At 49.2% G+C, this 18357-nt stretch overlaps 1 protein-coding gene across 1 annotated transcript in view; it reads left to right on the top strand.

Moving 5' to 3' along the window:
- Positions 1 to 17471, top strand: part of slc27a6 (solute carrier family 27 member 6) — a 29246-nt gene extending 11775 nt beyond the window's left edge. The window contains exons 4-10 of the mRNA XM_061263011.1: positions 1702 to 1826; positions 7202 to 7396; positions 13360 to 13450; positions 14834 to 15032; positions 16559 to 16656; positions 16793 to 16923; positions 17246 to 17471. Of these exons, the coding sequence (XP_061118995.1) occupies positions 1702 to 1826; positions 7202 to 7396; positions 13360 to 13450; positions 14834 to 15032; positions 16559 to 16656; positions 16793 to 16923; positions 17246 to 17422 (1016 nt within the window). The 3' untranslated portion in view covers positions 17423 to 17471. The remainder of the gene's footprint in view (positions 1 to 1701; positions 1827 to 7201; positions 7397 to 13359; positions 13451 to 14833; positions 15033 to 16558; positions 16657 to 16792; positions 16924 to 17245) is intronic.
- Positions 17472 to 18357: the final 886 nt, after the last annotated feature.

The raw sequence follows: 18357 nt of genomic DNA, 5'->3' as shown, positions 1-18357 counted from the left end.
TCGATGTTTATGACACCGGTCGAAAGTCCACTTCCAGCTCTTACCAAATCCCTGTTTCATCAGCAGAGGAACGTCACCTATGTGAGTCCGCTTCTCACTACAGATCACATAACATAACACAACGCTGAGAACGGGCCATTCAGCCCATGAATCTGTGTGGAATTTATCCTTTGTCAATTTCCATTTATGCCTCCTCGTTCTGCTAACTGAACTCACCCTGAAGAATCACCTATAGTTCACTTTGTTAATCCTTTAATGAATTTAAAAGCCTCAATCAAATCACCCCCAAGCCTCCTTTTACTAAGCTTAAAGAGATTAAACATGTTAAGTCCATCCTCATATCTTTTATACATGGAATCAATCTGGTTGCCCTTCTCTGAACCTCCTCTGAAGATACAGTTGTGTGCTTTATCATTTCAGTGGTTTGTGATTCAGCACCGTGTACATAAATAAAAAATATATTTTTAAAAGATTAGGCAGTGCATAAAAATGAGCTGTTCACTGAAGCATCAGGTACATTGGCTTTGAAAGGGGCATTTGGTTGCTTTTTTCTCATTTCACATTCAGATAAGATGGATAGTAGGACATCCGGAGGTGCTTCTGCTTGTGTGGTAAAATCTCCTCTTCTGTTCCCTCCTCCCTCACACCAGGGCGGGTTCAATCTGAAAACATTTAGCTACATTTTGTTTCGGTTTCTGTGTAGAACGATATGTTTCCTCCCCGTGGTATGCAAAGACTTCGAGGCATGTGTGCTCCTGCTTGGTGGGTGTGTCAGGGGCGGAGCCATAGTTCAGTCAGACAACTTTTCAGACAAGATGTGATTAATGCGATATTTATTGAAATTTAATGCAAATACGAAGTTTGGCACCAAGGCTCTGCCTCTTATCACACCCTGTTGTAAGCCAGCCGAAGCCGATGACTACAACCCCCCCCCCTTCAGGAGGGGGTCTCAATAAGCAGAGCTCACAGGTGGATGCAGGGGTGGTGGGGAGAAACAGCTCATGCCATGGTCTAGTCACAATAAAATCCGCACAGCTGTTGGGCCCTTGAGCAAGGCCCTTAACCCCACATCGCTCCAGGGGGGGGATTGGCCCCTGTTTAGTCGAGGCTACAGGCTGCGTGGTTATTTCGGCTTTCATTTATGATCACTCGGTCATGTGTCTCTCTTTCACCACTGTCCTAATCATTAACCTGTGGGTTTGACCCCAGTGTTCATAAGCCGCTGTGCTACACGCACGTAGCTTGCTTTTCCAATGCGATGACGCCTGTCTGTTTGTTTGTTTGTTTTTACCTCAGATGAACTCTGATCTCGGAGGCCATATTACCTAAGAGCTCCTGTTGAAGCCAGTTGTAATGTGGACTTGGCCGGATTAGCCGCAGAACTGAACCGGACCTTTGTGTGGAGTTCTGCACGCCGCTCGGCTACAGTCTGCCTTGCATAACTCCAGAATCCTCCGCCCGGACACAGGGCCCTTTGTAGTCCAGTGTCCCTCATCAGCGCGCAGGGCAGGGTGTACGTGCCACGGCGGTCCGAGGACAGGGAAAACCGTCGCTCCGAGGACAGGGAAAACCGTCGCTCCGAGGACAGGGAAAACCGTCGCTCCGAAGGGCACGGTTGCTCGGCAGACCTCGGAATGCTGGGAGAAACGGGAGGGCGGACCTGGCGTGACGCTCTCTCCCTGTCGGGTTCTGTCCACACAGGTGCTACCTGCGTGCTGAAGAAGAAGTTCTCCGCCTCGCAGTTCTGGGCGGACTGCAAGAAGTACCACGTGACCATCTTCCAGTACATCGGAGAACTGTGCCGTTACCTCTGCAACCAGCCCATGGTACGACAGACCCCCCCACCCCGCCCCCATCTTACCTCTGCAACCAGCCCATGGTACGACAGACCCCCCCACCCCGCCCCCATCTTACCTCTGCAACCAGCCCATGGTACGACAGACCCCCCCACCCCGCCCCCATCTTACCTCTGCAACCAGCCCATGGTACAACAGAGCCCCTCCCTGCCTTACAGACCCCCATGGTACAACAGAGCCCCTCCCCGCCTTACAGACCCCCACGGTACGACAGCCTAATCCCCCCTCCCCGCCCCCACCTTACACACCCACCCCCGCCTTACAGACCAGACGTACGTTCAAGACAGTGATAGTTACTGTTGAGTGGCTTTAAATGAAAATTCTATTGATTTCACCACCAACCACCTTTTTAATACAAATGTATGTGGGTCTAACAATGCCAGCTAGCTGATTTGTTGCTTACCTGTGATTTATTTTTAAAGGTAAGAACAAACGTTACATTGTTTAAAGTGTATTAAAACAGCACCACCTTTTCACACTGTTAGCAACGGTCGTGGTGAACAGAAAAAAGTTTGACTATGCTGCTGAACGTTAGCTGGCGTTGGCTAACATTCGCCGACTGGAACGCAGGTCAGTATAAGGACCTGGGCCCAGCGTCCTGTCGCTGAAACCCGAATACAGGTGTCTTTTATTCAGGGCAAGTTTGCGCCCCACATTCCTGATCGTGCAGTTACACCGTGCAAATTATTTGGATGAAAAACGATGAAAAGGTACCTTTGTCACAGCGGTTTCTGCGACCGCAAGATGGCCGCATTCTATTGAGTGAAGGTCCCCAGGGATGCCTGAGGATGAGGTGGAGCACCCCGCCCTGACCTCATCCCTTTGTGCCCAGAGCTCCGCTGTGGGTTGGGCCCCCACGGGGGGGCCGTAATCGAGTTATCCGAGCACAGAGTGTCTCGCCCAAGGCCTCTGCAGCCACTCTGTCCCCTTCTGACGAGCCTGGGTTTGACGACTTCGAGCTGAATTGTGTCTAATTTTCATGGCTGGCGAACAAGCGGAGCTTTTGTCGGAGTGGCCCGGTTCTCCTGGAGGGAGGGGCCCCTCCGAATCGGAGCAGGACCAGCCCCCCCCTCCCCGCTGGGCCTGAAAGCTCTCTTTGTGCCTCTCACCCCCCCCCCCCCCCCACCACGCCATTTCAACCGTTCTGCTGGAGAGTGTGAAGATAAGGAGGTCCAATGGCTGCTTAGCACATCCTGCCAAAGCCTCCACAAACAGGAAGTGTGCTGGATGTATTAAATTAGGATATTATTACTACTATTATTATTATTATTATTATTATTATTATGAGTTGTATTATTATCTCTTACAGAGATGAAATATACTGAAAATGTATTATCAAAAAAAAAATTATTATTACTATTATTATTATTATAGCCAGCACTGCCGCCTCACAGCAAGGAGGTCCTGGGTTCGAATCCCGGTCGGCCGGGGCCTCTCTGTGTGGAGTTTGCATGTTCTCCCTGTGTTTGCGTGGGTTTCCTCTGGGTACTCCGGTTTCCTCCCACAGTCCAAAGACCCTGCAGGTTACGCTGATTGGAGAGTCTAAATTGCCCATAGGTATGAGTGTGTGAGTGAATGGTGAGTGTGCCCTGCGATAGACTGACGACCTGTCCAGGGTGTATTCCTGCCTTTCGCCCAATGTATGCTGGGATAGGCTCCAGCCCCCCTGCGACCCTGTTCAGGATAAGCGGGTTAGGATAATGAATGAATGAATGAATTATTATAGCCAAGATAATGGCCAATAAATATTTCCATTTGGCTGTTTCCATTCATGGAACACAACTAACTAAGGGGAATTCATTCTAAGAAAAAGAAAAGTTCCAGAAAAGACCACAGATAAACATTGTGTGCAGTTTCATCATTTCTACGGTCACAGTCCATCCAAACATCATTACTGTCATTTAGCCAACAATTTTATCCAAAGCAACTTACAGCAATGTGGGGTTAAGAGCCTTGCTTAAGGGTCCAACAGCTGTGTGGATCTTATCATGGCTACACTGGGGCTTGAACAACCAACCTTCTGGGTCCCAGTCAAGCAACTAGGCTACAGGCTGCCCCAGTCATGTACCTTAGCCACTAGGCCACAGGCTGCCCCATTCATGTACCTTAGCCACAAGGCTACAGGCTGCCCCAGCCATGGACCTTAGCCACTAGGCTACAGGCTGCCCCAGTCATGTACATTAACCCCTAAGCTACAGGCTGCCCCAGTCATGTACCTTAGCCACTAGGCTACAGGCTGGCCCAGTCATGTACCTTAGCCACTAGGCTACAGGCTGCCCCAGTCATGTACCTTAGCCACTAGGCTACAGGCTGCCCCAGTCATGTACCTTAGCCACTAGGCTACAGGCTGCCCCAGTCATGTACCTTAGCCCCTAGGCTACAGGCTGCCCCAGTCATGTACCTTAGCCACTAGGCTACAGGCTGCCCCAGTCATGTACCTTAGCCACTAGGCTACAGGCTGCCCCAGTCATGTACCTTAGCCACTAGGCTACAGGCTGTCCCAGTCATGTACCTTAGCCACTAGGCTACAGGCTGTCCCAGTCATGTACCTTAGCTGCTAGGCTACAGGCTGTCCTCTCTGACCCTCTGATGACAGGATGGGGGAGGTTCTGACGTGTGCGTGGCCTGACAGTGTGTGGGTCTGTGATGAATACAGAGGGGCTGAGTGTGTGTGTGTGTGTGTGTGTGTGTCTGTGTGACAGTGTGTGGGTCTGTGATGAATACAGAGGGGCTGAGTGTGTGAGTGTGTGTGTGTGTGTGTGTGTGTGTGTATGTGTGTGTGGTGTGTGTGTGTGGTGTGTCTGTGTGACAGTGTGTGGGTCTGTGATGAATACAGAGGGGCTGAGTGTGTGAGTGTGTGTGTGTGTGTGTGTGTGTGTGTATGTGTGTGTGGTGTGTGTGTGTGGTGTGTCTGTGTGACAGTGTGTGGGTCTGTGATGAATACAGAGGGGCTGAGAGTGTGAGTGTGAGTGTGTGTGTGTGTTTGTGTGTGTGTGTGTGGTGTGTGTGTGTGGTGTGTCTGTGTGACAGTGTGTTGGTCTGTGATGAATACAGAGGGGCTGAGAGTGTGTGTGTGTCTGTGTGTGAGAGTGCATGTGTGTGTGCGTGTTTGTGTGTGATAGTGTGAGTGTGTGTATGTGTGTTTGTGTGTGTGTGTGTGTGGTGTATGTGTGTGTGGTGTGTGGTGTGTCTGGTGTGTGGTGTGTGTGTGTGTGTTTGTGTGTGTGTGACAGTGTGAGTGTGTGTGTGTCTGTGTGTTTGTGTGTGTGTGTGTGTGGTGTGTGTGGTGTGTGTGTGTGTCTCTCTGTGTGACAGTGTGTGGGTCTGTGATGAATACAGAGGGGCTTAGTGTGTGTGTGTGTGTGTGTATGTGAGTGAGTGTGTGTGTGTGTGTTTTTGGGAGATCCATTTTGTTTGTGAGAACTTTGGAGCCTGCTGTGTATTTTTTAGCTTAGTGTTTTGTGGCATGTTTTGTTTGTAGTGTTTCCTTTTTTTCAATTATTTTGTCATGTTTTCTTCGTATTTAGATTTCATGGCAGTAGTTTAGCTTTGCATTCCTTTCCATTGCTCACGGAACGAGGTTGGGCCTTAACCAAACCATCAAGACAAACGGGAATCACCTGGTTTTCACCTGAGACCAGCACACACCTGCTTCTTCCATCAGTCTAATTTAACACGTGACTCCAACCCCTCGCCAGACGGCTGACATAACTGCCATACTTTTCTTCTTGCCAGATGTTTTATATCATTTACATTTACATTTACATTTTAGTCATTTGGCAGACGCTTTTAATCCAAAGCGATTTACAAGTGCATAGGTTCTTCCACAAGTCAAAGCATCACATCCATAACTAGTAAAATACACATTAAGTGTTGTTCTAAACATATAGTCATCACAAGTGCAATTTTTTTAGTTTTGTTTTTGGGGTTAGACAAGGAGGATAGGGATATCGGAAAGGGGGGCGGAGGAAATCAGGATATCATTTGACATAACCTGTGTGGGTGGGACATAACCTGACATCATCTGTTATGTCATCTTATGACAGCTGTTATGTCATGTTTATGACAGTGTTATGGCGAGGGGTTCAAGTAAAGTGTTGTTTTAAAATGGTAACGGTCAAAGGTGCACTGCCCAAGATACACAGTGCAGGAGAAATGTTTAATTTTTTTGGCCCAAAATGATGAAGTATCTTCTTGATGTTCTATATTCTTTTTCGTAGATTTATTTTATTCTGTCGTCACTGACTGCACTGACTCGGTGTAATTCCTTTACTTCTGACTAAACCTTGATGTTTTCAAAGTCTGTTTATAAATTTGTAGACAGATTATTGTGTTACCGGTTATTTGTGAAAAGCGAATACTCATCTGACTGATTTGGATTGTGGATTGTGGATTTAAATTTGAGGTTATTTTAGGTCATTTAGAGCAGGGTTGTATAACAATGGCTGCCCGGTGCAGGCGGTGATACCAATCCTTTATCTGAACATTTTGATAAAGTTATGGTTTAGATAGTTCTGGGTGACGTACTGTGTATCCGTGGTGACGGGGTTTTCCCATGGTGTCATAGAGAGCTCACCAGCGGTCTGAACAGCTGTTTCTCAGTTAGTTAGAGTTAGAGCCATGGTATCCACACCCAGAACGATGACTATAAATATGAACGATAAAAATCGTTATAACCAAAGAGGATGGCCACACCATTAACTTGATTAACTTGACTATTGACTATTAACGACAGGGACAGGGACAGAGAGACAGGGACAGAGACAGAGAGACAGGGACAGAGACAGAGAGACAGGGATAGAGACAGAGACAGGGACAGAGAGACAGAGACAGAGGGACAGAAACAGAGAGAGGGACAGGGACAGAGACAGAGAGAGGGACAGAGAGAGAGAGACAGAGACAAGGACATAGACAGAGACAGAGAGAGGGACAGAGAGAGGGACAGAGACAGAGGGACAGAGAGGCAGAGGGACAGAGAGACAGAGACAGAGGGACAGAGAGACAGGGACAGAGACAGGGTGTGGATGGGCCTTAAAGTTACAATTGGTACGATCTTTGTGTTAAAACATTGTTACAAGACCATTGTAAATCCCCTCCTATCATTGAAAAATCCTGACTGACATGTTGACATGTTGACAGTTGACGGGCCGACGCTCAACAGTGTATAACTGTATAATTATTCAAGCTCGTTGCTTGAAAATTGGTTCTAACAACGGCGTTTCAACGTCAGTGCGTTTACAGACGAGGGATGGAAGAAACACAGTTGTTTGTCGCTGCAATTCCGCTCTTGACCGTTAGAAGTCCGAACCGTTAACGCGGGATTGCCCTGTGGGATTGTCTCCCAGGCCGAGGGCGAGCAGGACCACCGGGTGCGCATGGGCGTGGGGAACGGCCTGCGGCAGGACGTGTGGCGGGAGTTCCACCAGCGCTTCGGCCAAATCCGCATGTGTGAGCTCTACGGCTCCACCGAGGGGAACCTCTGCTTCATGAACCACGTGGGCAAGATGGGCGCCGTCGGCCGCTCCAACTTCTTCTACAAGGTCAGTCCCCTCCCGAGATCCCCCTTCTACAAGGTGAGTCTCACCTGAGATCCCCCTTCTACAAGATGAGTCTCACCTGAGATCCCCCTTCTACAAGGTGAGTCTCACCTCAGATCCCCCTTCTCCAAGGTCAGTCCCCTCCTGATATCCCCCTTCTACAAGGTGAGTCTCACCTGAGATCCCCCTCCTACAAGGAGAGTCTCACCTCAGATCCCCCTTCTACAAGGTGAGTCTCACCTGAGATCCCCCTTGTACGAGGTGAGTCTCACCTCAGATCCCCCTTCTTCTACAAGGAGAGTCAGCTCCTGGGACCTGGGTACAAAGCTGTAGCTTGTGTACGATGATAATTTCACTTTATTAAGACAGTCTGTTGGTCACCGTGAATGGACTCAAATGTTGTGGTTGTACCTGGTTGTGGGCAATGCCTTCACCTGTCATGGCCCCCCAGAATGCAGTTGTGCGAGTTCTTCCCTGATCGTTCGTACCTGCTCCTGCTGGACTCGTCTAGCCAGAAGTGAGGTAGAAGTCAAGTGTAGACTTGAGATGGATGAGTTTTGGTGGAGTTGGTTGAATTAGTCATCAGCTCATCTGACTAACTGCACATTGTGTTTGTTTTGTTTGTCCTAACGTTAACAGGAAAGTTGTTACCTTTCTTGTTTCTGAAAGTCTTTGAACTATGGCATGCTGTATGTTTTGTGTCATAAGGAACTGGGAGGATGCTTGTGCGCACACACACACACGCTCACACACCCACACACACACACATACACATGCACACGCACACACACAAACAAACATACACACTCACAATTTGTAGCTGCAGAAGGTCTCCAGACGCTGGGTGTTTCTGTGAGGAACCAGCTGCTCCCCCTCCCCCGCATACAGACTCCTTCCAGAGAACCTTACATGACATTACATTACATTACATTACTTACAGGCATTTAGCAGACGCTCTTATCCAGAGCGACGTACAACAAAGTCCAGATCAAACACAGGGACAAGTGCGATGAGGACTCTAGAGGACAGTACGGTTCCGAGTCCTAGCGTGACCGCATACAGGCCGTATAGACCGAATAGAGTTCACACTCTTAGCTGATTTATTACATATTACCAGACTGTTGAATGCTAATTTAGCGTAAGCTACTGCGCATTCCCTGAGCGCAGACTGCGCTCACACACAGGTGAGACGGTGTCGTGGTTAGCACGCTGGCCTTGCAAGAAGGAGGCTCTGGGTTAGATTCCCAGCTGGCCAGATCCTCTCTGTGTGGAGTTTGCATGTTCTCCCCGTGTTGATGTGGTTTTCTCCGGTTTCCTCACACACTCAAACACACGCGTGTTTAGGTGTGCTGCAGCTGTTGCTCTTGACCAAGGCGCCGGGCTCAGAACTGGAGTTGGAGCTGCACTGTGGCTCCTGAGTGACTAGGATGGTTGAAATGCAGGGCATATTACTCCAGTAGTGTCAGGGGCCCTGTGGTGTGCGTTAGCTCACACTCAAATGACTGATTTCTGTTTGAAGACAGAGGAGTCAAAGGAGAACAGGCCTGCGCAGTGAAGGATGAGGCGTTGCGTCGTACCATTTACACGACAGAGCCGCCCCACATACTGTTTTTCTGAGGAATTTAATGTAGGGAGGAAAGTTACACCTCATCCGAGCTGTTCTGTAGTTCTGTGACCTCGCTATGCACTTTTCTGCGCTCTTCATCCGCGTGAGCGCTGGAATGACAGCTCGGTTTTATTTGTGTGAAGCAGACTGTCACAAACACGCCTCACACAGTAACGGAAGCCCCCAGATAGCGTCTGAGGTAACCCTTATGAGGAGAAAAACCTCTCGATGAGAGGAACTCTCAGGAGGAACCCGTCCTACGCTGACCTGCAGGTTAAGATGGTGACACATGTCAGGAATAGCACATAAGCCCATTAACTCCAGGAGTACTGGCCCTCTCCCCCCCCCCCCCAGAGGTCTAAATTAAGCGTGTTACGAGGACCTGGGTTCACACCCAGCGCACAAGGGCGGGGGGAGGGACTCGCCTGCGTGGAACAGCCCCCTGATCGGGGGGGAGGGACTCGCCTGCGTAGAACAGCCCCCTGATCGGGGGGGAGGGACTCGCCTGCGTGGAACAGCCCCCTGATCGGCAAGAAAAAGTTCTTCATATTTTACTCATATTTAGCATGTCATCAGTGCAAGCCCCAGCGTAGCCACAGTAAGATCCACACAGCCGTTGGGCCCTTGAGCAAGGCCCTTGCATTGCTCCAGAGGGGATTGTCCCCCTTAATCAACTTTAAGTCACTTTGGACAAAAGCATCAACTAAATAACCAATTATTATTATTAAGTTGTGTTGACATGTTCTCAAGCGTCAGCATGAATGCAAAGGCTTTCCATCTTATTTGGTTTGATTTAAAAATTCTAAATTCTAAATTGTGAAGGTACATGCTGCTGTTCTCTGATTTTCTCTCATTAATTCTCACCTGACTCCCAGGTAAAGGGAGGGTGGTCACACCTGACTCCCAGGTAAAGGGAGGGTGAACACACCTGACTCCCAGGTAAAGGGAGGGTGGTCACACCTGACTCCCAGGTAAAGGGAGGGTGAACACACCTGACTCCCAGGTAAAGGGAGGGTGGGAAACTGGCCGTGATTTAGGATACACGGTCGTGAGGAGATCCAGATTCTCCAATGGCCAGCTGGGCCCCGCCTCTCAAACTCCACCCCCTCCTCCTCATTGGCCCTCTCTCCCACAGTGTTAACGTGTCACTTCCTCCTCGTGGGTCTGTTCCACTCCCTCTGAGAGGCAGCCGTCCCTCCCGGTCTGCACGCTGCCTGAGAGGACCTGTCTCTCATCCAGGACTGCTCGGCTCTGACCTCTCTCAGCCAATCGGAGCCCTGTACCGATCAGAGCACCAATCAGGGCACTGCACTAATTACAGCACTTGGCCAATCAGGGTACTGCAACAATCGCGTAACTTGCATATGGTGTGCTAGTATGTATTAAGTGTCCAAGTGCACAGGAATATTTAAAAACAAATGTTCTATTTTAGTGGCGGCACGGATGGTGCAGTGGGTAGCACTGCCGCCTCACAGCAAGGAGGTCCTGGGTTCGAATCCCCGTCGGCCGGGGCCTCTCTGTGCGGAGTTTGCATGTTCTCCCCTTGTCTGCGTGGGTTTCCTCCGGGTACTCCGGTTTCCTCCCACAGTCCAAAGACATGCATGTTAGGCTGATTGGAGAGTCTAAATTGCCCATAGGTATGAGTGTGTGAGTGAATGGTGTGTGTGCCCTGCGATGGACTGGCGACCCGTCCAGGGTGTATTCCTGCCTTTCGCCCAATGTATGCTGGGATAGGCTCCAGCCCCCCTGCGACCCTGTTCAGGATAAGCGGGTTCAGATAATGGATGGATGTTCTATTTTAATATGACATTGTTACATTACAGTATTCAACATTATATTGATGAGTATTATTATTCTTTATTGGATTGTAGACGGTATATGAATAGTGATTTGACGTGGTGGATAATGAGTGATTGTAGCAGTGCAGTGGTTGAGTGGCTGGATTCCTCAGTGTGTGGGCGTGGGGAATGCTCTGTGCCTGGGATCAGAGGCCTGACCTCCACTCCTTATTTACCATGTCTCTCTGTCTGTGCTTTCCCGAGGGATTGTGGGTATGGCCTGATTTACTTAATGGAATTCTTCATTTCCACTTTGTAATGATGCAATCTCTAAATGCAATTTCTTTCATTGTATTTCTTTACTTAATTGATGCTAATTTAATTTCTTGTATGCTGGATACTTCACCTGAAATTCCCCCTGGAAAAAAATTCTTCTAGACTCCATGAAGGTAAACTGGATTTACTGTAGGGCCTATACATTGAACATGAAAATGTAGATGCAACTCTTAATCTTATTTTCCTGGGTTTGCTCTTGTGAATGCTGTGTTGAAGTGACCCAGGTAAGCTCTTGCTTTGATACTTTATGCTCACAGGGTTTTGTGGGACTGGCTGTTTTTCAGGTTCAGAGGTGTGAGATTTATGAGGGCTTTTCTCTGAAATGCGATAAGCCAGAACTGTCAGAAGTAAACTGGGCCTTCAGCGCATTTTTTGCAGAAGTGTTTTTTTTTTTTTTTGGAACGCCTGACATGTAAACGATTGAGTTGTGGATCCACTTCTCCACGTCGGCCACATCTGTGAATGTAACCTGCAGACCTGGTGCACCTGCAGACCTGTTGCACCAGCAGACCTGTTGCACCAGCAGACCTGTTGCACCAGCAGACCTGTTGCACCTGCAGACTTGGCGCACCGCGAGACCGGGCCTGGCGGGAAAGCCCTGGAATGAGTCAAACATCTCCGCAAAATTCCGGTCTGCGGCCCGGCAGGTGGGGATTGGTTCCGCAGGCCGGTGGGCTTCCCTGCTCCTCCGTGCAGCAGTGTCAGCCGCGCGGGGACACCGCGAGGGACCCGGCCCACTCTTCAGAGCGGCTGGAGAACAGCTCCTGTGTTATTCAGCAGAGTTGTTTTTCCCAACACCCACTCTTTAAACGTGCCTTACAGCGCGTCCGCCTTTTCCATCCCGGCCAAACCGCCCCGCTCTGGAATGCTGAGATTTGGAATGCTGAGGTTTTCCCAGAAGGAATCCTGCGGAGGAATCCTGGCTGTGTTATCATCCTACTGCTGCGACTCCATGAACCGTGACCGTGCGCGCAACGCCGAATTTACTCCCCAGTGCAACAGTGCTTTTTTCTTTCTGCAAACCAGTTCCCAATGAATGGGGCGGAATTAGCCTGAGCAGGTATGAATGAGCAGCGTGACCTCTGCAGCCCGGGGAGGCTCTGAGACCACGCTAATCCACACGGAGATTAGCGGGGTTTAGGGTGGGCTTCCCTCCCCAGAGAAACCACCACAGATGGACCTCTGCCCTCTGAGGGACAGATCTATGTCACCTTTCCTCTACGACACTTTGATTTGTACGCAATAATTAGCTTAGCAGCTGTTGCTGGGTGTAGGCTTGGCTTTTGTTGTGCAACACATGCGATCTGCTGTAGTCCTCAATCAGCCGGCTTTAGTGTGGCGAGAGAGAGGGGTCAGGACCCGTGGCATGGACCTGGGTCAGATGCGTAATTGTTTTGGGTTCTTATGCTTTTCTGTCCTCTATTGATCTTGCCTGGTGCAATTGAGGAGTTTGTCATAGGTTTCAAAACACCAGACGAGCTCAGTAAAGTGTAGAAAAGTATCCAAAACCATTACGTATTTGACGCAGGTCTGGTGGAGATGTCAGCGGGGAATGTTTTTCCCTGTTAAGACCAGTAACCGTTCATGTTCCCAGAAACCACATGAGAGATGGATGAATATTATACTCTGTGTATTGCATTGTGCCATGATATGAATGTTACACTCTTTAGCAGCATGAATGTAGATTCATCGAGATAATAAAGTGTAATAATCCATAATGGAGACCCCAGCCGGCCCTGTTGAGACATCCCTCCATCACCACTGCGCTGTTCCTCTCCTGCCCTCTAGTGGGGCATTTGGGAAATGTAGTTCTTTGGGAATCTAAGGGGCTCTTGTCCTGTGAGGGACAGTGAGGCTTTATGACTGCAAAAATGGCTGACGCTGTCATCAGTTGTCAATGCTAGCAGTTATTTAATTGTGTTGTTTTAGAACAGTTTGATTGTTTACATTTATATTGAACATTTCCCATTCGACATTGGAACCCCAAACATATGAGGTTTGTGTATCAAATGATAGCTGCTGGGATGTGTACTTCTTTTCAGAGATGGCCCCTGAGTGCATTGTGGGTAATTAAGGGTCACCTGTTGCATTGTGGGTGGTTGTGGGTCAGACACTGCCCGGAGCGGTTTATGTCTCAGGGTGCAGGACACGGGCAGTGTAGCGAACACAGCGTGTCTGTAATGTGTCACTGGGTCTCTGATCCTCTTCTCCTCTCCTCTCCTCTCCTCTCCTCTCCTCTCCTGAAGCTCCTGTTTAACTATGAGCTGGTGCAGTATGACCTGGAGAAGGATGAGCCAATCCTCAACGACCAGGGCTTCTGCCAACGAGTGGAAAAAGGTAAACACCATTCTCAAAACAAAGAGATCACCACGTCACTACACGTCACAACGTTACCACACAACACGTCACAACGTTACCACACAACATTGGCTCAGGCAGTAAGAGCAGTCGTCTCATTGGCTCAGGCGGCAGTAAGAGCAGTCGTCTCATTGGCTCAGGCAGTAAGAGCAGTCGTCTCATTGGCTCAGGCAGTAAGAGCAGTCGTCTGGCAGTTGGAGGGTTGCCGGTTCGATCCCCTGCCCGGGCTGTGTCGAAGTGTCCCTGAGCAAGACACCTAACCCCCAAATGCTCCTGATGAGCTGGTCGGCGCCTTGCATGGCAGCCAATCGCCGTCGGGGTGTGAGTGTGTGTATGAATGGGTGAATGAGAAGCATCAATTGTACAGCGCTTTGGATAAAGGCGCTATATAAATGCCAACCATTGACCATTTAGAGCCACAGCACCCTGTGTGTGCAGCCAGACAGAGCACTGCAGGCACACAGGCCACCAGATGGGGTCGCTGTTGCGCAGGCCCACTGACACTCTCCCTGTGTAAATGCAGTCCCTTCACCGTTCACCATTCACCATAACTACCATAAAATCCCGAATGTGCCGTATGGCACTCTCGACTTTATACCGTTTCAACCAATCAAAATTACTGCTGTACTATCGTTTTGAGCCCCTATTAAAACTCCACTAAATTTCCTGTACTTTATTAATTTTTTCAACCACTTCATATTGGGCTGGGGACTGAAAGGGTTAACAGGATTAAACATCCAGCAGGCCCTGTTGCATTGTGGGTGATAGTGGGTGATTGTGGGTGACCTGTTGCATTGTGGGTGATTGTGGGTGACCTGTTACATTGTGGGTGATTGTGGCTCACCCGTTGCATTGTGGGTGATTGTGGGTGACCTGTTGCATTGTGGGTGATTGTGGGTGACCTGTTGCATTGTGGGTGATAGTGGGTGATTGTGGCTTATCTGTTGCATTATGGGTGATTGTGGCTCACCTGTTGCATTATGGGTGATTGTGGTGATTGTGGCTCACCTGTTGCATTGTGGGTGATGGTGGGTGATTGTGGCTCACCTGTTGCATTGTGGGTGATTGTGGCTCACCTGTTGCATTATGGGTGATTGTGGTGATTGTGGCTCACCTGTTGCATTGTGGGTGATTGTGGTGATTGTGGCTCATCTGTTGCATTGTGGGTGATTGTGGTGATTGTGGCTCACCTGTTGCACTCTGGGTGATTGTGGCTCACCCATTGCATTGTGGGTGATTGTGGGTGACCTGTTGCACTGTGGGTGATTGTGGCTCACCTGTTGCATTGTGGGTGATAGTGGGTGATTGTGGGTGACCTGTTGCATTGTGGGTGATTGTGGTGACTGTGGCTCACCTGTGCAGGTGAGACGGGGCTGCTCCTGTCGAAGGTGAGTGCGAGCGCCCCGTTCTTCGGCTACGCGGGGAGCAGGACCCTGACGGAGAGGAAGCTCCTGAGGGACGTGTTTGTGAAAGGAGACGTGTACGTCAACACCGGCGACCTCATGCTGCACGACCACCACGACTTCCTCTACTTCAGGGACAGAGTCGGAGACACCTTCAGGTACAGCTGCACCTGTGCTCATCCACAGCGTTTCATCATACAGACTGTATCCACGGTGACACACTCAGGTACAGCCTCACCTGTGAGCCTATCCACAGCGTTTCATCATACAGACTGTGTCCATGGTGACACCTTCAGGTACAGCGTTTCATCATACAGAGTGTATCCATGGTGACACACTCAGTAACATGGCAGATCTAAACATCACTGAGTACATTTGGGCTATAGCTTCACCTGTGAGGTTATCCACAGCTCTGTTTTTACATACATGCATAAATACACACACATACATGCATGCATACATACATCTGTTCTGAGATACTCAAACCACCCTGTCTGGCACCAAAACTCATTCCACGATTAAAGTCACATTTCTTCCCCGTTCTGACATTTGGTCTGAAAAACATTGGCTGATTAAATATTTGCATTAACAGTCATAAAGTGATCAGTGAGTGTATATGTGTTCATTCCTCTGAAGTTGAAACCTGTTGAAAAGATATAATGTATGATTCTGCTTGTGAAAGGCACAGCACCAGTGAGGGAATATTCAACTGGTCATGACTCGTTCATTAATATGTTCTCCCCTTTAATAAATGCATCCATTAGTGTGGCTCTATTATGCGGTTCCCATGGAAACCTGCTCCTGATTTAAATGTAACCTGAAACACGGTGAACAGAGGTGCGTTTCTGTCTTTAAAGTGGTAGACTGTGCGACTGTTTCCGTTTAATGCTGAATAAAAACTGAGTCTAAGAATGGTATAATGAGGAGTTTTAAAAGGCATAATTGCTTCAGCCACTGCTGGGTCCTGAAACAGCTTTGGTTCACTGCTTCCTGTGATTAACCTGGGTTTTTCATTCCGGGAGCCTGACCCCTGGTCCTGAAGAGCCACAGATTCAGTGGACCTGAGTTCAGTTACAAGTACTTTACCTATGTGAATACACAGCATTTAAAATGTAAGGGTCTGCTACGTAGTGCTGTCTGCTAAGGGAAAAAAACCCCCAAATAAATAATAATAATTTGTGTGACTGGGTATCTGAGTGGCTTTACTATAAAACAGCTTATATGTGCACTCAACCTTCTGCGTATAAATAAAGGTTAATAATAATAATAATAATAATAATAACAATAATATCTGTCATCATAATTTGTTATGTAGCTGACACTTTTATCCAAAGTGAGTTACAGTTGATTAGACTAAGCAGGGGCCAATCCCTCCTTGAGGGCCTTGCTCGAGGGCTCAGCAGCTGTGCAGATTGAACCACTAAACCTCGAGGTCAAAGTCACGTACCTTAGGCACGAGGCCACAGGTCACCTCAATTGCCATTCGAGCCTTTTTTTGCACAATGCATGCTGGGATAATCTCAGGCACACGGACGACCCAGGAATAAGCGGGTTAGATAGTGGATGGATGGATGGATGGAAGCTGATTCCGGTTTAAAGCTGATTTTCCCCCTGTGGTTTAAAGCTGGTTTTCCCCCTGTGGTTTAAAGCTGATTTTAAAGCTGGTTTTCTCGCTGTGTTTCAGGTGGAAGGGGGAGAACGTGGCGACCACCGAGGTGGCAGAGGCTCTTGGGATGGTGGACTTCATTCAGGAGGTCAATGTTTACGGCGTCGAGGTCCCAGGTACGTGCCTCCATTCCGCTCTTCCTCCGGACTCAAAATGGCTGCCCTGTGCGGCCCTCAGACTGTCGTCATGGATGCGCAGACAGCAGCGTGGGCGGCAGTGTGACGCGTGTGGCTGTGTTTGCCTGTGTTGCAGGAAGCGAGGGCAGAGCCGGAATGGCCGCCGTCATCATCAGGCCGGGCTGCGAGTTTGACGGGGAGAGGCTGTTCCAGCACGTGCTGCGCCTCTTACCCAGCTACGCACGCCCACTCTTCATCCGCATCCAGGTGAGTCGCGCAGACCGCCCTGTTCAACGCCTCTGCATGCACCCATCTCCAAATGAATACAGGAACATGTGCGTTTAACTTTATTACCTTACCTCACGTGTGTTTTTAATGTGTTCATTCTGACAGCTTTTAAAGAGTTAACACAGGTAATGCATATCCAAGGGTTCTGCACTCTACAGGGTTCTGTGCATGAAATCGTTGTGCATATTAAAGGGTTCTGCACGATAATCTCTTGAATGTGTACATTGGCCGTGTATTTTTCCATGAACATACAGTATTCGTAATCATGTTTCATATTGATATTGGCATTTTAATGTGGCAGGAGTGCATGGAGATGACAGGAACCCTGAAGCACCAGAAGTTCCGGCTGGTGGAGAGTGGGTTCAGCCCGTCCAGCGTCTCCGACCCGCTGTACTTCCTGCACAGCGCAGAGAAGCGCTACGTCCCTCTCACGGAGCACACCTACGCCAGCATCGTCTCCGGGCAGCAGAAGCTGTAGAGACGGAGCATCGCGGCCAGGGACGGGGGTCGGGCGGTGTGGTTCTGCAGGAGGCTTTGCACTGTTACTGTCTTTGGAGGGAGAGGGGGGGGGGGAGGGGGGGGTAGTGGAAAACTGATCATAATCGAACCCTCGTTGAATAATGAAGGAGCTCGTCCTTTCCTTTGTGAGTGTAGGGCAGACGGTGCGCTTTAATAATGGATGAGGGATATGTCGGGGGTCACAGTGACATATTACAGATCAAGTAGCCCAGCGCTGCCCAGGAGCCTCACAAGATGGCCGCCGATGAGCCTCACAAGATGGCCGCCGATGAGCCTCGTAAGATGGCCGCCGTTACTCTGCTCTGATCTGAGTGGCACTGCATTGTCCGTTTGCAGACCTCCCTGCGTGGGGCCACATCAGCCCCCTCCACCCCGAAAAAGGGGGCACACTGCTGCTCGTCTTCCACAGCCCCAGAGAGGTGACTCACTGCTCCCGTTTAATTTTGAGCTGAAAGAGTGAAGCTTCCCACCTAAACTGAGCAGGAGGGTTTTCCTTTATCCCGGTCAGTAAGACCGGCGCGGTCGGCTGCAAGTCTCTGACCGTTTGATTTTAATGTGATGTTCCGAACCAAACGGTCAGAGTTGTGAGAGCGGTCGGTTAGCCGGCGGGTCGCGGTTTGAGCCGTGAGATTTCAAACTGAAACGGGAGTGTGCGTCTGCAGACGCAGCTACAGGGAGCAGCTGCAGCCCTGCAGAAATGGAGTATCCTGTGATATCCCAGCCTGTATCATCCCATGTGAAAAACAGTATGCTGAACACTGCAACAAAAAAAAAGAATTTAAATAAGTCATTCTTATTTAGACTGAAAATCTTTTTATTACGTGAAAAAGGTTTGCCAATGGCGTGAGAATTTCACGCAAGCAAGCAAGCAGTAAATTAAAACAAGGTAACATT

The sequence above is a fragment of the Conger conger genome, chromosome 12 (assembly GCF_963514075.1).
Source record: "Conger conger chromosome 12, fConCon1.1, whole genome shotgun sequence".
Lineage (NCBI taxonomy): Eukaryota > Metazoa > Chordata > Actinopteri > Anguilliformes > Congridae > Conger > Conger conger.
Note: the sequence above shows the minus strand (reverse complement) of the source record. Positions and strands in the feature narration are given on the sequence as shown.